The sequence below is a fragment of the Salvelinus fontinalis genome, chromosome 37, assembly GCF_029448725.1.
Source record: "Salvelinus fontinalis isolate EN_2023a chromosome 37, ASM2944872v1, whole genome shotgun sequence".
In the NCBI taxonomy this organism is placed as follows: Eukaryota; Metazoa; Chordata; class Actinopteri; order Salmoniformes; family Salmonidae; genus Salvelinus; species Salvelinus fontinalis.
Window position 1 is genome coordinate 32,799,663 of NC_074701.1, and position 24,230 is coordinate 32,823,892.

At 42.2% G+C, this 24,230-nt stretch overlaps 1 protein-coding gene across 25 annotated transcripts in view; it reads left to right on the forward strand.

The window, feature by feature from the left end:
* Positions 1-24,230, forward strand: part of LOC129836540 (calcium-activated potassium channel subunit alpha-1-like) — a 361,164-nt gene that overhangs the window by 279,847 nt on the left and 57,087 nt on the right. For 13 of the 25 annotated variants that reach the window (XM_055902883.1, XM_055902893.1, XM_055902896.1 and 10 more), the window contains 3 exons: positions 10,989-11,082; positions 20,443-20,566; positions 23,222-23,446. In XM_055902883.1, coding sequence (XP_055758858.1) covers positions 10,989-11,082; positions 20,443-20,566; positions 23,222-23,446 — 443 coding nt within the window. Of the gene's footprint in view, positions 1-4,316; positions 4,395-10,988; positions 11,083-20,439; positions 20,567-23,221; positions 23,447-24,230 lie in introns of all 25 variants that reach the window. The other 12 variants (XM_055902871.1, XM_055902888.1, XM_055902887.1 and 9 more) reach the window with 3 other exon arrangements.

The following is a 24,230-nucleotide window of genomic DNA, read 5'->3' on the forward strand; positions in this document are numbered from 1 at the left end:
ACTATCACATTCTACCTAATGGAGTTATAGGCCTACTCAGGCTGGTTATAGTCAGACTATCACATTCTACCTAATGGAGTTATAGGCCTACTCAGGCTGGTTATAGTCAGACTATCACATTCTACCTAATGGAGTTATAGGCCTACTCAGGCTGGTTATAGTCAGACTATCACATTCTACCTAATGGAGTTATAGGCCTACTCAGGCTGGTTATAGTCAGACTATCACATTCTACCTAATGGAGTTATAGGTCTACTCAGGCTGGTTATAGTCAGACTATCACATTCTACCTAATGGGGTTATAGGCCTACTCAGGCTGGTTATAGTCAGACTATCACATTCTACCTAATGGAGTTATAGGCCTACTCAGGCTGGTTATAGTCAGACTATCACATTCTACCTAATAGAGTTATAGGCCTACTCAGGCTGGTTATAGTCAGACTATCACATTCTACCTAATGGAGTTATAGGTCTACTCAGGCTGGTTATAGTCAGACTATCACATTCACTCTCTACTGTTGCCCATATAGCCAATCTATGCTATTTAAAAAGGACTAAAGACAGAAACAGATCATTTGGTTCCATTTCAACATATTTATTAGTGAAACCAAAGTGCTGTAACATTTATAAATTAAGTCAAATAGCCAAGTACACATGCCAACACTTTCAAATGTTCAAATCTATAGCACAGAAAAACGTGGACAGTCAAGCGCATCGCAAATTCAGAACCGCTGGTCAGCAACATAATAAACAAAAGCACTGATCATAGGGAAGGAGATCAGAATGACTGCTAAGGCTTGATCCATCAATTAAATAATAAATAGGTAGCCTAGCCTACAAAACTAAAACATATGCTCAAATCAAAAGGCCTGATTAACATGACATCAATAATGCAGCCACATCCCGAATCCCGGTGTCGACACATTCAGAAATCAAAAGATGGTTTTGTATTTAGTTTAAAAGCTCTGACAAAAACCAAGAGAACAAAAAACACTTTCCAATGAGGAAACAGAAATCCACTTTGGGGGCTACATGTTTTCAAAGATGTAGCCTACGATGCGATACTGGTGATCGTTTTAAGGAGAACAAAAACTACCTAGCCTACATTTGAACACCACCGCAGAAGATTCACTACTTGACATCTTCCCAATTAAGTAACCTAGATGAGTTGTTTGGCTACTTGAGGAGAACTAGGGCCGGTCACTCGCACCTCTTCCAGTGCATTGTGGAATAGTGCGCATCAAATTCTACTAATTTAGGAGCTGAAATGAGTATTACATCCTGGCATTCAAACCGTACTTGATTTTGGATAATTCAGATACTCCTGAGAAGGCGTCATGCGTGATTGCTTTGTTTCATGTTATTGGTTCATTTCCCTTTTCAAAATGTTGCATACTTAATTCTTTCTCATACTCAAACAGTCTGCTATTTAGGACGCAGGTACTGTATGGGTATTCAGCCACTAACTATGGTGTGTTAGAGGTGCTGCGGTCCAGACGGTGGTGTGTGTGTTCGTCCCTCCCTCGTGTGTTATCCAGAGGTATGGGTAGACTTTTGTGTGACTGTCTCTCTGGTTGAGTTTGGTGTGTGTTCTGTTCAGTCTGTAGTCTCGGCTCACCCGTTCTGTATTGAATACTCCTCTACCCTGGAAGCTTAGCCTTGACCCTTTTGATGAAGCTCCACAAAACCCTCTTGATAGCGCCATGATAGACCCACCCTAACCCTGATCTATCAATCAATCAATGATTGGGTTAGTTTCAATGTAAGGGGGAACAACTTCAACACATTGCTGAGCTACTTGTGAAGTGGTGCTTAGCTGTGAGTTCAGTTCAGCTCATCTGAAAAGGATTCCAAACCATGAAAGAGGCTTTTGATATCGTCCCACAGTTTTGTTTCATTTTCCAAAAGCACAGTGTTATCCCCTCCTTTGTTTTACCTAGCTCTCTCTGTGCCCATACAATCTATCACTCTCATTCACCTCCTTCACCCCATCCATCGCCGTTTTTCACTGTTCTCTCCATTCAGCTCACATTTTGCGCCACAACCGATGTGCTTTAAAATAGTGCTCATTTATTGTCTAACAATGTTCTTTTTACATCTGTCTGGGATGTCGTCTGGGATGTATGTCTCTGTCCATCTCCCTCATCATGATCATCACTACTCTCTTCCTCCATGTAACCTGTCATTTGTCTCTTGCACTTTTCCTCAGCCAAATATAAGTATAATGGATATGTCAGATCACGTAAGTGTGTTTCTCTGTCCCTCCCCATCCTTGCTTCTGTGATCACCCCCCCCAACCCCCCCACCCAAACCCCTCCTTGTGTTTAAACCTGTACTAGTCCCCCCCCCCCAAGTATTAATCAATGCTTTGGTTTGGTTTCCCCCTTTAGTTGTAGAATGCAAAGCTACCATCTTAAAGTCTCTTCTGTACATGATGTGAATTGATACAGAGGCCCTTGACAATAATAACAGAGTTTGTCCACAGATTGTCCACAACGATGATGTGTAAATTAATCTCATTGCCTGGCGTGTTATAAGCCCCCCTCCGTTCTCACATCAGAAATACATACAGTGCCTTCGGAAAGTATTCAGACACTTTGACTTTTTCCACATTTTGTTACGTTACAACCATATTCTAAAATGCACAAATATATTTTTTTATATCAGCAATCTACACACAATACCACATAATGACAAAGCAAAAACTTTTTTTTTTAAGTGTATGCAAATGTGTTATTAATATAAAAAAACAGAAATACCTTATTTACATAAGTATTCAGACACTTTGCTATGAGACTCAACATTGAGCTCAGGGTGCATCCTGTTTCTATTGATCATCTTTGAGATGTTTCTACAACTTGATTGGAGTCCACATGTGGAAAGGCACACACCTGTCTATAAAAGGTTCCACAGTTGACAGTGTATGTCAGAGCAAAAACCAAGCCATGAGGTCGAAGGAATTGCCCGTAGAGCTCAGAGACACAGATCTGGGGAAGGATCGCAAAACATTTCTGCAGCGTTAAAGGTCCCTAAGAACACCATGGCCTCCATCATTCTTAAATGGAAGAAGTTTGGAACCACCAAGACTCTTCCTAGAGCTGGCCGCTCAGCCAAACTGAGCAGTCGGGGGAGAAGGGCCTTGGTCAGGGAGATGACCAAGAACCCAATGGTCACTCTGACAGAGCTCTAGATTTCCTCTGTGGAGATGTGAGAACCTTCCAGATGAAAACCATCTCTGCAGCACTCCACCAATCACGCCTTTATGGTAGAGTGGCCAGACAAAAGCCACTCCTCAGTAAAAGGCACATGACAGCCCGCTTGGAGTTTGCCAAAAGGGCACCTAAAGACTCACAGACCATGACAAACAAGATTCTCTGGTCTGATGAAACCAAGATTGAACTCTTTGGCCTGAATGCTAAGTGTCACGTCTGGAGGAAACCTGGCACCCTCCCTACGGTGAAGCATGGTGGTGGTAGCATCATGCTGTGGGGATGTTTTTCAGCTGCAGTGACTGGAGACTAGTCAGGATCGAGGCAAAGATGAACGGAGCAAAGTACAGAGAGATCCTTGATGAAAACCTGTCCAGAGCACTCAGGACCTCAGACTGGGGCGAAGGTTCACCTTCCAACAGTACAACAACTCTAAGCACACAGCCAAGACAACACAGGAGTGGCTTCTGGACAAGTCTCTGAATGTCCTTGAGTGGCCCAGCCAGAGCCCGGCCTTGAACCCAATTGAACATCTCTGAAGAGACCTGAAAATAGCTGTGCAGCGACACTCCCCATCCAACCTGACAGAGCTTGAGAGGATCTACAGAGAAGAATGGGAGAAACGCCCCAAATACAGGTGTACCAAGCTTGTAGCGTCATACCCAAGAAGACTCGAAGCTGTAGTCGCTGTCAAAGGTCCTGAGTAAAGGGTCTGAATATTTATGTAAATGTGATAATTCATTTTTTTTATTTTTTTTTATAAATTAGCAAACATTTTGCAGAACCTGGTTTTGCTTTGTCGTTATGGGGAATTGTGTGTAGATTAATGAGGGAAAAAACTATTTCTCAAATTTTAGAGTAAGGCTGTAACCCAACATAATGTGGAAAAAGGGTTGAGGAATACATGAATACATTCCGAAGGCCCTGTAGATAACGTCACTATCTTCTAGGTGACCTAGATAATTCACTACCTAACTGTATAACATACATATCCTTTCAGATACTTAACATATATTTGCAGCAAACGATTTAAGATCTATGCTCTGTTCTTGATGACGTTGTGTTCAGCTCAGTAAGGTTGTGTTTGTGTTGTGCTGCGTCGAGCAGCAGAGGGCGCTACAACACCAGGAAAAACGGGAAGTCAAAAAGAGACCGGCGTTCGGTTCAAAGCAGATTGCAATTTAGGTAAATCTCTCAGTATAAAGTATAGCGTTGACCAAATGTACTCATTTCTATCTTGTTTCATATAGATAATGTGAATGTTAATTGTTAAATGCTTTTTGTTTGTTATAATGTTGTTTTCAGTTTTTTTTATCCTACAGTTTAATAACCATTTCAGATGCTTACTGTATAATACACAGCTTTCTGTGTTTGTCATAACTACATAGGGTACTGTATGATACATAACAAAAATAACTGTAATGATAAAAATAACAACATTAATTATAATAAAATAATCCAATACAAGTACTACAAAATAATGCATAATGTTACACAGCAAAAAATACCCAAACATACTATGATACCAACGTAGTACCCAGCACTGGTAGGCCTAATACTAATACACAAATCAAACTTAGCTCAGATTCAATAAACATACTATGATACCAACGTAGTACCCAACACAGGTAGGCCTAATACTAATACACAAATCAAACTTAGCTCAGATTCAATAAACATACTATGATACCAATGTAGTACCCAACACAGGTAGGCCTAATACTAATACACAAATCAAACTTAGCTCAGATTCAATCAACATACTATGATACCAACGTAGTACCCAACACAGGTAGGCCTAATACTAATACACAAATCAAACTTAGCTCAGATTTAATAAACGAACAACAGTATCCTCTCCACTGTCCCGTCCTGTCTGTGATTTGCATAGGACCCTGATGGGGGCTTGCATGCGTGATGGCCCCATCTAATCATTAGCATTTCTGGTAGGGACAGTTGCCGTCTGGGCTGTTCTGAGTGCACAGTGGACCTGCCAGGGTGTGTGAGGGCACTCGAACACTGCGCGTGTTTGACAAGGGACAGATGAATCCAGGAGCTATCGGTGGTGCTCTGTAAATCAAGGAGGCAGCTGACAGCTGGGATAAACCTCTGTTTAGTGCTCCAGGGGGGGGGGGGGGGACCGGCCAAAACCATGACACACACAGCAACCAAACAACCTACTTTACCGTAATATGTAATACCATACATTGTGGTAGAGATGAGGTTCAACTGTGGAGAGGTTTTGAACATGATTTGGCCTGGGTATTTATACACAGACTGTGTTACTGCTGTGTTCTAACACGGCACTGTAGCACAACGGAGCGAGGGAGAGAAAAACAGATGTTTATTGTTTATTAGGAATTAAAAAATAAATGTAATATTTAGGTGCCATCATCAATTACCGAGAAAATGACTGCTTTCAAGTACAGGACCCTTCTCAAACCTCACGTCATTATCAAGTGGGAAAGAAATGGTCCAACAATGAAAATCACATACATTTTTCTCATTTAAATATTTAGTGATGCAGGATAAATGATTAATAATTCATATAACATTGTTTTAATAAGGATTTATTTTGTCTCAGTGTTTATAACTGCGTATGAGCATGTTTACTGTATATGTTTTAAAAAGAAGCAGAAATGTAACATTTATCCTAAAATGTTTGGCCTGCTGAATATAATAACAAATAGCTTTTTAACACACAATTTAATATTTCCCAGCACAAGATAAATTATAAAGTAAATACCATTGTCTTTCTATCTATCTAGTAACCTCGGTCTCTCCAGCCTTTCTGCCTCACTCTGTTTATTCTCCATTGTTTGACAGTAAAGGATGAAGTTAGAGCGTCTTTACAAAACCCATCAATTAAAATCTCCAACTGCACTGCGCCCTCCTCCTGCATCACATCTAACGCCCTTCACCCCCAAGCACCGCCTCGCCCCTCTCGCCACAAGGACCCCCTGGCCCCCCGGGACGCAGACCCCGCCGTACCCCTCTTTAATAACCGTAAAGGAAGCCTGCTTCCTCCGAGGGTGGGGCTGGGTCTTGGGCCCCACGGGGGACTCTGCTTCAGTATCTCCGGCCCCAGCAGGGGGGACGGGACGGGCCGGGCCCTGGCCGAACAGAGCAGGCTGAACCGGGCCCGCAGCCTGCCGGTGAAATACCGCTACCACCCCAGTAACGCAGCGCTGCACGACCACAGCAGCAGCAGGGCCTGTAGGTTGCCCCCCTTGGCAAGATACATCAGTGCCTGTCAGTTCTTAACACCCCGTACTGTCCTGTACTGTCACACTGCGTCCGTCGCCTGCCTTCACTGAGCTGCTACTAGCTGCTGCTAGTTGTCAATACCACCGCTGCCCTCACCACTGCTACTGCTTTGCATGGAAGCAGCTCTCATGTACTCAGCAATGCAACACCCAGTGCTGTGTGTGTGGCTGCCAAGCTATGGAATAGGACCAGTAGATGACTTTCTACTACCTGGCTTAGTGATAGATCACATGTAGTCCTTAGCCCAGGAAGTCCTTACTGTTTTATTGCATTTGAATAGATGCCTTGAGAAGTTTGAGTAGTTTTTATTTGATTTAAATTACATTTGAGTGATGATGTGACAGAATTGCTGCCCTGATCATTCAGACAACAACAGTCTGCTATATCAATCTCAGAGAGACTGTTGTGTAGAAATCAGTTTAGTTTTCAAAGCTGTGATCTCCATGGCTGCAGTGCAGAACATGTTGTTTCATTGTTGCTGATCTAAATTAGTGTCGTTGTTGTGCGTAAATCCCACCAGCTTTTAACAGAACTGATTTATCACACGGCCAAGGATATGAGACTGGCTAGGCTCAAAGATATGAGACTGGCTAGGCTCAAAGATATGAGACTGGCCAAACCTAGAGATATGAGACTGGCTAGGCCTAGAGATATGAGACTGGCTAGGCCCAGAGATATGAGACTGGCTAGGCCCAGATATATGAGACTGGCTAGACCCAGATATATGAGACTGACTAGACCCAGAGATATGAGACTGGCTAGGCCCAGATATATGAGACTGGCTAGGCCTAGAGATATGAGACTGACTAGGCTCAAATATATGAGACTGGCTAGGCCTAGAGATATGAGACTGGCTAGGCCCAGAGATATGAGACTGGCTAGGTCCAGAGATATGAGACTGGCTAGGCCCAGAGATATGAGACTGGCTAGGCCTAGAGATATGAGACTGGCTAGGCCCAGAGTTATGAGACTGGCTAGGCCCAGAGTTATGAGACTGGCTAGGCCCAGAGATATGAGACTGGCTAGGCCCAGAGATATGAGACTGGCTAGGCCCAGAGATATGAGACTGGCTAGGCCCAGAGATATGAGACTGGCTAGGCCTAGAGATATGAGACTGGCTAGGCCCAGAGTTATGAGACTGGCTAGGCCCAGAGTTATGAGACTGGCTAGGCCCAGAGATATGAGACTGGCTAGGCCCAGAGATATGAGACTGGGTGTATCTACTAACATAGAACAATAAGCCAACAGGAAATAATATTTTATTCTGTGATATTTTCACAAAGTGGATTAGACTAGAGAGCGATGCGGTTGTAAAGTGGAAAGCGCTTTCTTGTGATATTAGCTATTCAGGACATCCACATTTGCAGAGCGGAAATGTCAGAGAATGGCATTTTATTAGGGGGCAAAGCCGCATTTTTATATTTTATTAGTGCAATTAGGTGACAGTCTAGAAGGGATGCTCAGACGGTAATGAAATGTCCTTGGTGCTCGGAGCAGTCAGCGCTTGCAGCTACGCTACATTGATTTGCATTAATATCATGCTGTAGTATTGATTTCTAACCAATGCACTAATACAGGGTTTGAAGTGGCTTTGGCATTTGTGTGCTGTGGAGAATGTGGAGTGAATAAGAAAAGTGCCTGGGTGCCCTGTCTGACTCTGAAGGCCTTTGGAACTCACAGACAGACAGTAGAAAAGTGCCTGGGTGCCCTGTCTGACTCTGAAGGCCTTTGGAACTTACAGACAGACAGTAGAAAAGTGCCTGGGTGCCCTGTCTGACTCTGAAGGCCTTTGGAACTCACAGACAGACAGTAGAAAAGTGCCTGGGTGTCCTGTCTGACTCTGAAGGCCTTTGGAACTCACAGACAGACAGTAGAAAAGTGCCTGGGTGTCCTGTCTGACTCTGAAGGCCTTTGGAACTCACAGACAGACAGTAGAAAAGTCCCTGGGTGTCCTGTCTGACTCTGAAGGCCTTTGGAACTCGCAGACAGACAGTAGAAAAGTGCCTGGGTGTCCTGTCTGACTCTGAAGGCCTTTGGAACTCACAGACAAACAGTAGAAAAGTGCCTTGGTGCCCTGTCTGACTCTGAAGGCCTTTGGAACTCGCAGACAGACAGTAGAAAAGTCCCTGGGTGCCCTGTCTGACTCTGAAGGCCTTTGGAACTCACAGACAGACAGTAGAAAAGTCTGGTCTTAGCTAAACTGAAAGTCTTCAGTAGGTTACTGGGCCTGGACTTCTCTCGAGCTGGGTTTTTCTCTTAGTCTTCTGTCTGTGTCTGGTTCAGAGAAAAGTTTTAATCTCCTGCAGAGTGAAGAGTAGCTGACAGGAAAATGAACGTCTATCAGATCAAGCTAATCTAAAACTTCAGAGTGCTGCCTGACTGTAGTACAATATTCATTTAATGGGAAATGTCACAATTGTTCAACTTCATATTCATCATCTCCACCCCAACATCAGCAAATGTGAAAATGGAGCGTTTCTATGTTTTGTAGTAAAAAAGTGTTTCCAATGACATCATCAACCAATTAGTAGGCAATGGCGGATAGGAGCATTGGGCCAGTAACCGAAAGGTTGCTGGATCGAATCCCAGAGCTGACAAGGTAAAAATCTGTCGTTCTGTCCCTGAGCAGGACAGTTAACCCACTGTTCCCTGGGCACCGATGACGTTAATATCGATTAAGGCAGCTCCCCACACCTCTCTGATTCGGAGAGTTTGGATTAAATGCGAAGAACACATTTCAGTTAAATGTAATTAGTTGTACTGACTAGGTATCCCCCTTTTTCATGATTGGTTAAAATCACACAATGCACACCGATGTCATCGTAAACACTTATCTTCCTCTATCTGTTTTACTACAAACATAGAAAAGCTCCATTTTCACATATGTTGATGTTGGGGTGGTGCTGGAGATGATGAATATGGAGTAGAATTTTTGTTCCTTTTAAAGCTGTGCTCAGCAAGTTTATTGTTTGAATGTATTTAATACTTCTTATATTGGTTATTAATGCATCAATCCCAATTATCTTTTCATATAGTATATTTCAGCTATTTTAAAGGGTTATTTTGAGCTTCATCTAGCTACTGGTATTTAGTGTGTGCTAGCCATAATGCTAATGCTAGGCTACTCAATAATTTCCTGTTTGGAGTGCTGGTTGTGCATGTGATTGGCTACTCTGGGATGCTCGTGCAGTCCTGATTGGCTGGGTGCTTGTGGCATGGAGCTTAAGTTAGACCTATAGAAGAGCCATTGTGCTCTATAGCTAGGGTTGCAAAATTCCGTTAACTTTCCTAAAATTGGTAGGAGTATTCCGGATTTCCTTCTTATTCCCTCCAGACTTATTCACTCCAGACTTATTCCCTCCAGACTTATTCCCTCCCGACTTATTCCCTCCAGACTTATTCCCTCCAGACTTATTCCCTCCAGACTTATTCCCTCCAGACTTATCCCTCCAGACTTATTCCCTCCAGACTTATTCCCTCCAGACTTATTCCCTCCAGACTTATTCCCTGCCGACTTATTCCCTGCCGATTTATTCCCTCCAGACTTATTCCCTCCAGACTTATTCCCTCCCGACTTATTCCCTCCCGACTTATTCCCTCCAGACTTATTCCCTCCAGACTTATTCCCTCCCGACTTATTCCCTCCAGACTTATTCCCTCCAGACTTATTCCCTCCCGACTTATTCCCTCCAGACTTATTCCCTCCAGACTTATTCCCTCCAGACTTATTCCCTCCAGACTTATTCCCTCCAGACTTATTCCCTCCCGACTTATTCTCTCCAGACTTATTCCCCTCCAGACTTATTCCCTCCAGAAAATCGTGGAATTTTGCCAAAGTTACTGGAATTTTGAAACCCTATCCATAGCTAGAGCAGGAATGATGGGTTGAGGGTCTGCCTCATTAGTCATCCATTCAAAACAACCAAACTGCACAGAACCATCCTCTCTCTCTGTCTCTCTCGCTCTCTCTCTCTCTGTCTCTCTCGCTCTCTCTCTCTCTCTCTCTGTCTCTCTCTGTCTTTCTCTCTCTCTCTATCTCTGTCATTGATTCTGTCCACGATGCACTGTTGACAATGACAGTCCGTTCTAGTCACATGGCCCGTATTGGCTGGCCTAGGGAAGCATGGGCACACTGATGCAGACTGCTAGAGGTCCAACCACATGCAGTCTTGACTGGATCTAAAGAGAGATACCAGAGCTAAAGTGATCCAGTACCACTATATAGAACCCAGTCCAGAGGAACCGAACCAAAAGGTTTGGGTTTTGGCGGAGTAAGCCGATGTCAAGTCTTACTAGGTGGTTTTTCTTTTTCTTTTCTCCAATGGACCTTTGTCCCCCTAATAACTAAGGTGTTCTCTTTCTGTCAGTCTTCTGTCTTAGTATGACATGTTGTTTTATGAGTTTTTTGTTGTTGTCTGTGTTTTTTTTGTTGTGTTCTTTGACGTGTCAGTTCCAGCTCACATTAACCTCCCCGTCTGTCCATAGCCTGACACTCTTTGCATGTGTTTGTAGTTGAAGACGAGCACCCGTCAACTCTGTCACCCAAAAAAAAGCAGCGGAACGGAGGCATGCGAAACTCACCCAACAACTCCCCCAACATGATGAGGTAAGATATTGATTTGATGCTTCAAACAGAAAGATAGTAAGGAAGTGAGAGGGTGAGAGGGAGGAGTGGGAGAGAGAAAGAGAGATGAATGATTGGTGGGAGTGGGGAAGGGGGGAACGAATAAGGAGGAGAGTAAGAAAGTTCAAGTCAGGGGTGGGAGAAGGCGAGAGGGTTAGATGGTGGTGGTAGTGGTGGTGGGATGGTTGGAGGAGGGAGTGAAGAAGCAGGGGAGCCGAGCACATTAGCGATAGAGGAGAGGGGGAACAAAGTGAGAGTAAGAAGGGGAGAGGACAGCTGGGGTGTTTAGGCTGGCATGCTGTCAGACAGTGGGTAATGACAGAGCTGAAATATTCCTGTCATGAAAGAGAGTCTGTGTGAGGAGGAGTAGCTGTTTGGAAAAAAATGGCTTTAAAGTATCATCTGTCACCCCACCACCCTGCCTTCATCCCCCTTCATCCCCCCTCTGATCCCTCCCGTCCACATGTAGTCCTTAAACAACGCTGGCACTAACGACACCAGCAACCAATCAGAGTACTCCCCGTGGTTCCTCTACCCCGGGGCAGTGCGATCTATTGTGGGACCCCTGCGACTACTGTTTCTGCTACTTAAGGCCATATGTGAGATGTATTATCGCAATCAAAAATGAATTTGCAATATTATCTTCCTTTTATCCTGTCCTCTGGAATTAAATTGCCGTTAATTGACTTTGAAAGATGAAAAGGTTTAGGTTTTTGTGCTAAAGGAGAGAGACGTTGGTAGGACGGCATGAAAAATGCAGAGATAGAGAGGGGGGGCTGTCCGATCTGGGTGGCAGGGTGGAAGCACAGTGGTGAAGATGGGTGAAAACATGGACACTCACAGCATAGATCCACTTCCTTTTAAATGACAGTGATTGTTAGAGCCCTGTATCTTACTGTATAAATATACAATCTCCTAATGGTGCTGTGTACTTTTGTTCATGTGAGTCACAAAGTATTTGGAGCTGAAGAGCATATATTTCCACATGAACTAATATTAGATTTAGAAAAAAGCTTTTGTCTTCAAATTTAAAAAAGTTAATATGAAAGCGTACTTAGGGATACAGTAAAAGGCATATGCTTTTCTAAATAATATGATTTTCTTTCAGAAAGAGATTCTTAAACTATCATGAAAAAGAAAACAAGCATGACAATGTATCCATGTGGTTGATGTTAAATTCAATCTTTAACTGAAAACAACACATTAATTAAAGATTCTATAATTATGTTTGCAAATGTATTGTTACAACCAAAGTTACCTAATTTTCTCATAGTTTCAAGTTTAAATGTCATGTGCACAAGTTCAGTGAACAGCCTTTCTTGCTAGCTCTAAACCCAACGATGCAGTAATCAACATCAATGAGTCAGATACACAAAGTGCTAGAAATATGGTGCTGTTCATTTCAACATTGCATTTTGGTTTATAGGATATTTTTCTGTGTACTGTATGTTCTTTACAAAACTCAATGGAATCCTTTGGTGGGCTTTGTGTGGTAGAGCTGGTTGTTACTAGGGTCCCATTAGGGCATCTTTGAACAGCAGCCAACAGAAGTGCTCTGTATGATTGTATGTACTGCTTGTCTGCTGTATATGTTAGGCTAACTCTCAGTTCTCAACAAAACAAGCAATTTAACGAGCCCTCACACACACGCCCAACCATTAGGCCAACATAGAGTCCTACCCTTCAGTCTCGTTTGCAAAGAGAGCAGTGTTGGAGATGCCCTTGTTTAAAAAGAGCAAACCTCGACAAAAGAAAGAAAAACTGGCACACTTCCAGATGGCTGCTAGTTTTTGTTTCTTAACAAAACCTTTTTTCTCTCTCTCTCTCATTCTCTCCTCTGCTGAGGAGATGGTCCCCATTTGCCGTGTAATATATGCATCTCCGCTTTGATCTCACAGTGATAATAATTCTTAGGAGTTATTTACTTGGTTTTGAAAATGCTTCAAAGCGGTGTCAAAGTTTCTCTGCTTTAGGGGTGCTTGTGTATTCGGCTGGCTCTTGGGGCTGCGGATGACAGGTCCTCTGTTCTAGGTGTAGGCTTTTTCAAGTCATAGCCCTCAGCAAAACATCAAATTACCCAGCGCCGACCACAGCCCCTTTCTCTCCCCACAGCCCCTGTCAATATATGATACCATATATATTAAATACTTATGCTTTACAAGGTGTATTTTATGCACAATGAAAAGTGATTGTTTGAGGTAGCCTTAGGGATACTTTACTCTACAAGGAAGGATAGGAAACACAGCAGAGAGAGAGAGTGTAGACCATATCAAGTCTGGTTTTTACAGGACTTGCTGCCTGAAGGCCTTTGTAAATAAATAATGATCAACAGATTGGCTGTGGGTTTTTGAAAAGCATGTTTTTGTCAGTTTGCATGATGGGGAGAACTTTCAAAGCGAGAGGCTGCCTTCATAGCCTGCTGGAGAGGGATTGGGGGAGCATACCCCTCCCCAGCTAGCGACTGCTGAGCGATGCACTGGAATAACTCTGTTTGAAATATACACTGAGGGACGGTTGGAGAGGGACGGTTGGAGAGGGACGGTTGGAGAGGGACGGTTGGAGAGAGACAGTTGGAGAGAGACAGTTGGGGAGAGAGGGAGTGGGAGTATAGAGAGGGAGAGACGGGAGAGAAAGAGGGCAATTTCTCCTTTGTTATGGGCTGTCTTTTATTGCCTAGGCTACTTCATTGTACAGTTAGGGTACACCCACCATTTACTTGGCAGAAACTATAGGCCTTTTCTTTAGGCAAGGCAATTAAATGCAAATATATTGCAATGTACAGTAAATTCTCTTTTGATACCATGTTCATTTTCTAGCCGATTTAAATGTTTTGTTTAATATTCTACAAAATATGTTTTTGTACTGGCTAGATATCTGATATCTGAAACTGTTAGTCTGGGAGCCGGCTCAGCCTGTGTAAATACAAAGTCATTTCCCGATCCGCCAATCTGACATGGCATTGAGCCAACGAGCTGTGTTCACCATAACCATCGTAGCGTTCTGTTCCACGCGTGAACGACATGCTCCTGTCCGGGAATTAACACCATTCTAACCCTTTTGATGGGTAAGGAGACTAATTGTGCTATACTCAGAACGTCACACATATGTCCCCTGGGCGTGGTGTGGCGGACACAAGTGTCATGTCTGTTAACCTCCAGTTCCCTTGATTGGTTCTAGGGTAGAGGAAAGAGAGAGAGAAGGGGAGAGGGGAGGAGCAAAGGAGAGAAAAATAGAGGTGAGGATTGGAAAGGAGAGGAGAAGATGAGAGAGGAGAGGAAATAGGGGAGAGGAGGAGAGAGAGGAGAGGAAATAGGGGAGAGGAGGAGAGGAGGAGATAAGAGGAAATAGGGGAGAGGAGGAGATGAGAGGAAATAGGAGAGGGAGAGAGGAGAGAAGAGAGGGGGGAGAGGAGGAGAGCAGGGAGGAGAAGACAGGAAGACAATTGTCACCGCTGACAGTTGTGTGAAAGATAGCCATCTTTGACAGGGGAGGAGGAGGTGCCTGCCTGCCTTCCTGCACCAGTCAGCCCCCGCATGCTCTGATTGAGGTGACAGGGACTTGTGGAGAGTGGCGCAACACGCGGCTCAGAATGAAATATTCAGCCAGGGTGTAAAAGCACTAAACGCTGTCAGAGTTATTAACACCTGCACCAACTGATTTAATCTATCTCCATACAGACAGAGAGGGATGGAGAGAGGGAAGGAGAGAGAGAGGGAGGGAGAGAGAGAGAGGGGGGGGGGGGGGGAGAGAGAGGGGAGGAAGGGGGGGAGAGAGAGAGGGAGGGAAGTACAGACAGAGAGGGATGGAGAGGGAGGGAGAGAGAGAGGGAGGGAGGTACAGACAGACAGAGAGGGAGGGAGAGAGGGATGGAGAGAGGGGTGGAGAGAGGGAGGGAGGGAGGGAGGTACAGACAGAGATGGAGAGACAGAGAGAGAGACACGAAGAGAGAGAGGAATGGAGGTTGGGAACTAATTTACACATTTTTGATGTGATATTTCTTGCAATGAAATGGAAGCCAAGTGTAGGAGCATCAGAGAGACTTGTCACACAGAGTGCCACTGGTGATCGAACAGAGAGAGCGTGATGGAAGGAGATGTGCTGTATGTCAAACACCCATGATGTTTTCTCACACATTACGCCAATGTCACCCTCAAAAAGAAACACAAAGATGCTGTATGAAGCCGTTTCTTACCCTGCTCTTTAATTTGTTCAAGAGACGAGTGTCATAAGTCTTCGATAAATGTTCATGTTTTGAACACAAAATACAGTAAAAAACAAAACAAGTTTTCAGGATATCCTAAGGGTTCTTTCTTACTTACTTTCAATAACATAGGGCAATGATGCAGACAATACCTTTGTGAACATTAAGGCTGGTGTTACATGCAACTTTGGTTGCTACTTTATTTCAAATTTGTGCAAGTAGTTGCAAGTAACAGCCAATCAAAATGAATGATCCATTCGAAGGTTCTGAACTCCGGCCCAGTTGTCATGTCAACACAGATGTCAGTGCTGTATAATTAGATATTGGCATCAGGGCTACTAAACGTTTATGTACATGCTTTGGCAGTCAATACATGTATTTCTTAACCTGTCTAGCACCGGGGTTCCGCTAGCGGAACATTTGAAAATGTTTTACAGCGAAAACACCACGTATATTTATGTTAGCTCACCACCAAATACAAAACAGCACAGACATTTCTTTCACAGCACAGGTAGCTTGCACAAAACCAACCAAACTAACCAAGAAACAACTTCATCAGATGACAGTGTTATAACATGTTATACAATAAATCTATGTTTTGTTTGAAAAATGTGCATATTTGAGGTATAAATCAGTTTTACATTGCAGCTACCATCACAGCTACCATCACAAATAGCACCGAAGCAGCCAGAGTAATTATAGAGACCAACGTGAAATACCTAAACACTCATCATAAAACATTTCTGAAAAATACATGGTGTACAGCAAATGAAAGACAAACATCTTGTGAATCCAGACAATATTTCCGATTTTTTTAAGTGATTTACAGCGAAAACACAATATAGCATTATATTAGCTTACTACAATAGCCTACCACACAACAGCATTGATTCAAGGCAACAGTATTGATAGCGACAAAACCAGCAAAATATATTAATTATTTCACTAACCTTTATAAACTTCATCAGATGACAGTCCTATAACATCATATTACACAATACATATATGGTTTGTTCGAAAATGTGCATATTTAGAGCTGAAATCCGTGGTTATACATTGTGAAAATGTAGCAACTATTTTCCAGAATCTCCGGATATATCTGACACTCACCTATTCTGACCAAATAACTATTCATAAACTTTACTAAAAAATACATGTTGTATAGGAAATGATAGATACACTAGTTCTTAATGCAATCACCGTGTTAGAATTCTAAAAATAACTTTAGTACGACATGCAGCTTACGTTATAGCGAGAGAGCGCCCAAAATCAAGGCGGAAAACACAACAACACATTTTCGACAGAAATAGGAAATAACATCATAAATGGGTCCTACTTTTGTTGAGCTTCCATCAGAATCTTGCACAAGGGGTCCTTTGTCCAGAACAATCGTTGTTTGGTTTTAGAATGTCCTTTTCCCTCTCGAATTAGCAAGCAAAACTAGCCAAGTGGCGCGAAGCTGTCCATCGTGAACAAACGCAGAGAACGGAACACGCCAAAACTCCCGAAAAAATGTCAATACTCTGATAAAACTATATTGAAAAAACATACTTTACAATGATATTATCACATTTATCAAATAAAATCAAAGACGTAGATATTAGACGTCTATAACGAATGCTTTTCAGAAGCCAATACTGATGACCTTTCTACGCCTTCCTGAACAAAGGAATTTGGGGTCATGTCATTCCAAGCTCTCTCTTTTGACCATAGATATACCTAGAAACCCCATTTCACCTCTCACAGCCTATTGACATCTAGTGGAAGGCGTATGAAGTGCATGTATACTAATAGATTTCAAGCAAATATATAGGGAGGCCCTGGAACAGAGCCTCGATTTCAGATTTTTCACTTTCTGACAGGAAGTTTGGTGCAAATGAGTTCTGTTTTACTCACAGATATAATTCAAACGGTTTTAGAAACTTGAGAGTGTTTTCTATCCAATAGTAATAATAATATGCATATTGTACGAGCAAGAATAGAGTACGAGGCCGTTTAACCTGTCTAGGATGAGGGTGCCGCTAGCGGCACTCCCCCCCCACCCCCACTGAAAAGGCAGAGCCGCGAAATTCAAAAAAAATATTTTTTTTAAATATTTAACTTTCACACATTAAAGTCCAATACAGCTAATGAAAGACACAGATCTTGTGAATCCAGCCAACATGTCCGATTTTTAAAATGTTTTACAGGGAAGACACAATATGTAAAGATGTAAATCTATTAGCTAAAAACACATTAGCATAATCCACCATCTTTTATTTGTCCACCAACAACAGTAGCTATCACTAATTCGGCTAAACTAAGATATTTATAGCCCCTAACCAAGAAAAAAACTCATCAGATGACAGTCTGATAACATATTTATGGTATGGGATAGGTTTTGTTAGAAAAATGTGCATATTTCAGGTAGATGGCATAGGTTACAATTGCACCCACCGTCACAAATGGACTAGAATAACTACATAGAGCAACGTGTTTACCTACTTACTAATCATCAAACATTTCGTAAAAATACACAGCATACACGAATCGAAAGACACAGATCCTGTGAATACAGACAATATTTCAGATTTTCTAAGTGTCTTACAGCGAAAACACCATAAATCGTTATATTAGCATAGCACATGTGCAAACATTACCCCAGCATTAATTCTAGCCAAAGTGAGCGATAACGTAAACATCGCCAAAATATATTATTTTTTCACTAACCTTCTCAGAATTCTTCAGATGACACCCCTGTAACATCACATTACAACATACATATACAGTTTGTTCGAAAATGTGCATATTTAGCCACCAAAATCATGGTTAGACAATGTGAAATGTAGCCCAGCTGGTGAGAAAATGTCCGTGCGCCATATTAGACAGTGATCTACTCTTATACATAAATACTCATAAACGTGACTAAAAAATATAGGGTGGACAGGGATTGATAGACAATTTAATTCTTAATACAATCACGGAATTACATTTTTTAAATTATCCTTACTTTTCAATACAATTTGCGCCAAGCGAAGCTACGTCAAAAAACATGGCGTCCTAAGCCACTAACATTTTTCGACAGAAACACGATTTATCATAATAAAAATGTCCTACTTTGAGCTGTTCTTCCATCAGTATCTTGGGCAAAGGATCCTTTCTTGGGTCTAATCGTCTTTTGGTGGAAAGCTGTCCTCTTGCCATGTGGAAATGCCAACTGCGTTCGGGATGAACTGGAAGCGTGCCCAGCCATTCACAGCGTTTCAGAAATAAATGTCCCAAAATCGCACTAAACGGATATAAATTGCTATAAAACGCTTTAAATTAACTACCTTATGATGTTTTTAACTCCTATAACGAGTAGAAACATGACCAGAGTAATATTACTCCCTCCACTAATGCTTGGAACAGGTGCGGGTCGGTGTCCTCCAGGCGCATGACGCAGCTCCAAAAGAGTGACTAGCCTCAGGGTTTTTTAATTTGTAGTGCCTGTGAACGCGCAATCGACCCCATTCAAATCGTCATCACGTAAAGGCATCCAGGGGAAGACGTAAGCAGTGTCCGTATACTCATAGCAATAACTGTGGCCTTTTAACTGACTCCAGATCAGGGGCCAACATTTCTGAAATCTGACTCCATGTCAGGGAAATTGCTGTAGAATGGGTTCTGTTTCACTTAGAGACAAAATTTCAACTCCTATAGAAACTATAGACTGTTTTCTATCCAATAATAATAATAATAATATGCATATTGTACGATCAAGAATTTTGTGGGAAGCCGTTTAAAAAATTACACGATTAGCATAAATAGTGACAACAGCGCCCCCAGCCTCAACAGGTTAAATTGGGCACGATTTTTTTCCCAAGGTGAAAATAGCGCCCTCTATCCTCAACAGGTTTTAAGGGAACCCAGACCTGTCTCTTACCAGTTTCAACTGAAATTGTTCAACATGAACTCCATTGATGTTAGCTAGCTAGTTAGCTTAGTTCATTGTTAGCTTAGTTCGTTGCTAGCTTGGTTAGCTCTTTGTTAGTTTGATTAGAACAGTGCTGGCAATTTCATTTTGGCTAGCTAGCTAAATTGTACAGCCAACATTTTGTCTAAATCGATCCTCAATCAATAACCAAATGTTTGGATTAATAAATAATTTGTGAAATCACGATTTAATGCAGCAGATGGCATTAGGTGAGTTTAGAATTCTCAACCCATATGGAATGATATGACTAAAGCAGCTTCAATTTGATTGGCTGTTGCGTGTTGAGTTTTTTTGTGTATCAAAAAAGTTATGAAATTATGTCACTTGCAACTGCAACTAAAATTGTGTGAAAGTTGCATCGTGTGACCCCAGAGTAAGAGTTTCTGAGGTGATACCGACAGAGGGAGCGAATTCCCTGTAGACCCATGGTAGACATCAGAGGGAAACCTTTGTAGTCCGGCCCCTGGCTCTCAGCTCAAACACTGATTCCGTGTTTCTCAATCTTGGGGGACCCTATGGGGTGCACATTTGTTCTGGCCCAGCACTAACATTAGTCTAAACAGGTGTATTAATTATGGGATAGTATAAAAATTTGCGCAGTAGAATTTCAAATCCTACTTTTTATATTTAATCAGAATGGGACCACACTATCTGATTGAGAGAAGAAGCTTCACTCCGCTCTTCCATGGTCAGTGTTAACATTACAGCTGATTAAACTCAGCGGTCCGTCACTAAGCAGCAGACAGTTTGCTGGTGGCATGCTGCTGATAAATCATTCATGGGCATCAGTTGGGAAAGCAAAATGTGATTGGTTCAAATTCCTGAAATATTTAAAGTCCTGTTGGAGCTTTTACTGTTGGCAGTGTCGTGAGCGAGGGGACGGGGCTAAAAGCCCTAAATTGGCGCTCCATTCTCATACCACAAAGTCAGCTTTGTCAGCGGTGACATAGTGGACACTCAGGCCTTGCTCTGTCCCCAATGCTGCTACCAATATCCTTCAACAACTTTCTGATGACTGGGTAGCTGTGGTATCTAGGGTTAGAGAAGGAAATGATAGTGAGTGATTAGTTTTAGGTTTCAACCAAACCTAGGTAGTAATAAAACACATAAAAACCAAATAGCATCATTTTGACCATGGTGGTCCCCAGCTCATACTGTTGGTTGTTGTGTCATGTCCCCTCAGCAGGCATGATCCTCTACTAATCCCTGGGAACGAGCAGATGGAGAACATGGACATGAACTTGAAGCAGTATGACTCCACAGGAATGTTCCACTGGTGTCCGTCTAAAGAGATCGAGAAGGTCATCCTGGTGAGTGGTCATCTACGTCTCCCTGAAGGGTTGTCATGACACCAGTATTGTAGGGTTGTCATGACACCAGTATTGTAGGGTTGTCATGACATCAGTATTGTAGGGTTGTCATGACATCAGGATTGTAGGGTTGTCATGACATCAGTATTGTAGGGTTGCCATGACACCAGTATTGTAGGGTTGTCATGACATCAGTATTGTAGGGTTGTCATGACATGGGGTTGTAGGGTTGTCATGGTATATACAGTGTAGCTCTGTATATACATGATGCTCCATGCTCCAAGGTGGCTTCGCAGTTCAGACGTCTTTTCCGTATTGTCTTGTCGTGTCCTGTATATATATATATATTTACACCTTTTCTTCACATATCTTTTATTTATTTTATTATCCAAGAACTCAACTACAAAAGCTTTCCTGCAAAAGCTTTCCTGCAACCCGCTTCACCAATTACACCAATTTCACCAATCTTCATCCGAAGAGGAGGAGCATGGATTGAACCAAGACGCAGCGTGATATTTAGACATTATATTTATTAAGACAGGACAAAACAACGAAGACAAAAAACGAACTATACTTGATTAACTACAAAACAACAAACGACGTAGACGCACCTGAACATAAGAACTTACATATAACGAAGAACGCATGAAACAGGAACAGACTACATAAACCGAAAAAACAAACAAACCGAAAACAGTCCCGTGTGGCGCAACGTACATAGACACAGACACAGGAGACAACCACCCACCACAAACAATGTGAAACAACCTACCTTAATATGACTCTCAATTAGAGGAAACGCCAAACACCTGCCTCTAATTGAGAGCCATACCAGACAACCCTTAAACAAACATAGAAACAGAAAACATAGACTGCCCACCCAAACTCACGTCCTGACCAACTAACACATACAAAACTAACAGAAAACAGGTCAGGAACGTGACAGCTGTAGGAGTAATTGATACATATGTAGGTAGATATCACACTATTAAACAATAGACAGGAGTATACTAGAAAATAGGAGAAGAAGGCAGATGTGAGTGCATTTGCCATTCTGGTAAATACAGGAAACCAAAGATTAGCAGATGGCCAAAGTCATACGTGCTTTAAAGTGCATGTATGGAAAAAGCTTTGACACACTAGATTTATAGTCTACCCATTCCACTACGTATGTGTCAGACACCTAGGCGCCTATAAGCAATTGGATACCCTAAGGATAGGGGGGACAGAACAAAGAGTGCATTGATTTAGTGGTGAGGGGAAGGACACAGAGTCTGTTGACACACTAAGATAGAGGGTCTGACCACTATTATAATTTAACTGAAAGCAGATGATGGGCGTTAGTATGCGTGAACAAGCAGGAAGCCTGAACTAAAAAGATAAGGATGGCAGAAAGAATTAGGGGAAGTATGCTTATTTGCATATGGGGTGGACTCATGTGCTATTTGGGTATAAAGAGCGAACCAGTGCTCTGGGAGGGTGTGTGTTCCGCGGGACATTCCAGTTGGCTATACAATTGTAATAAAAGCATGTTTTGATTTCACAAGTTCTGATAAAGCGTTTTATTTCTTGAGGAAAATAGCCACATGTTGTCCCACAGAGATACATTTGTTTATTTTCCAAACTATAGCACAGAACATTTGACATAAAGACTTTTTTTATGAGTTCATTCTGCTTTGTGTTTTTGTTCTTGCCACAGAAAATGTAAGTATCGTAGTATTTTGATACTGGTACCATGACAACCCTCCTGTAGAGTTAACTGAGTTGAACCATGGTTATTAACATCCAGTGTAGGGATACAGTACCTATCCATCAACAGATATGGTAGGTGTTGTTCTATAGTACGTGTGACTCCCAAGGTGATTTTCAGTTTGATGATACACACACACATGGATTTTGTATTGTAGATATGTGATAGTACAGTAGTGGCCTGAGGGAACACACTTAATGTGTTGTGAAAAGTGTTATGAAATATAATGTCATGTAATATTTTAAATTGTATATAACTGCCTAAATGTTGCCGGACCCCAGGAAGAGTAGCTCTTGCCATGGTAGCAGCTAATTGGGATCCATAATAAATACAAAGATACTAGGCTTTTACAAATCATGTACATGTGCACACTGTTTTTAGCTGTGTAGGCTGAGGAATATGAATTATGGAGTTGGCCATTTAGTATTTGCACTGATTGGGCCGAGAATAAAATATTGTTGAGGTTTGGTAGGCTCTAAAGAAAAGGTTTCCCTCACATAGCAGTAACAACCACACACTAATAATGTATATCCACATTTCTCTCAATGCCTCTGTTGTTCCAAGGTGAGTCAACTGTTTTCTATGTACTGAGTCATAGTATAAAACCACCACAAGCATGGCTTTGAAAGCAATTTTATACACCTTACTCCTTAACCATTTAGAGTTCCAACTGCATTAAGCTGTACCGGGTTCACCTTGAGCCTAACACCTCAACGGGTGGGACTGCAGGGTTTCTCATCAGCACTCTGCCTCTCTCTGTTTTCTGACAGTGCTATGTGTTTGTCCCCTCTTTCTTTCTTTCTTTCTTTCTTTCTCTCTTTCTTTCTCTCGCCCCATTATTCTTTCTCTCTATTTCTGTCTCCATGTTTCTCACCACTCTCGCCCCTCTCTCTTTCCATGCTCAGACCCGGAGTGAGGCATCCATGACGGTGTTGAGCGGCCATGTAGTGGTCTGTATATTTGGAGATGTCACGTCCGCTCTAGTGGGGCTGCGAAACTTGGTGATGCCTTTGAGAGCCAGCAACTTCCATTATCACGAGCTGAAACCTATAGTGTTTGTGGGCTCGCTGGAGTACCTGAGGAGAGAGTGGGAAACCCTACACAACTTCCCCAAGGTCTCCATACTACCTGTGAGTACCGCTGTAATACCTAATGTTACAAGCCAAAGTTATACAACCGACAACATCATGCACTTACAATACAACACAATGCAAAATCATATCATACCATCCGCACTGTCTGTGAGTAGACCAATGTAACAACGCTCCAGAATTTCATACCAAACCCGGCTGTACAAGACACATTGTTGTTATTTTGACACAGTCGACTTCTATGTTCTTATCTCAGGTGACTTCTATGTTCTTATCTCAGGTGACTTGTATGTTCTTATCTCAGGTGACTTCTATGTTCTTATCTCAGGTGACTTCTATGTTCTTATCTCAGGTGACTTCTATGTTCTTATCTCAGGTGACTTCTATGTTCTTATCTCAGGTGACTTCTATGTTCTTATCTCAGGTGACTTCTATGTTCTTATCTCAGGTGACTTATATGTTCTTATCTCAGGTGACTTATATGTTCTTATCTCAGGTGACTTATGTTCCTATCTCAGGTGACTTGTATCTCAGTCAGGTGACTGAAAGCAGTGGTAAAGCAGTCATTTTGTATTTATTTATTTAACTCGGCAAGTCAGTTAAGAACAACTTGTTATTTACAGTGATGGCCTAGCAGTAATAGAAGTATAGCTTTAGTTAGTGATATAGTGGATTTATTTGTGATTAGTTGTGGTTGTTGTTGGTGGTGTTGTGGCTGTTCCTGTCAATTCCACAACTGGTTCTTTAATTCAATCTTCCATCCATTCACACCAGTGACAAAGGCTGCCTATTCATATGAAGTTACAATGCACTGCAGCTACCC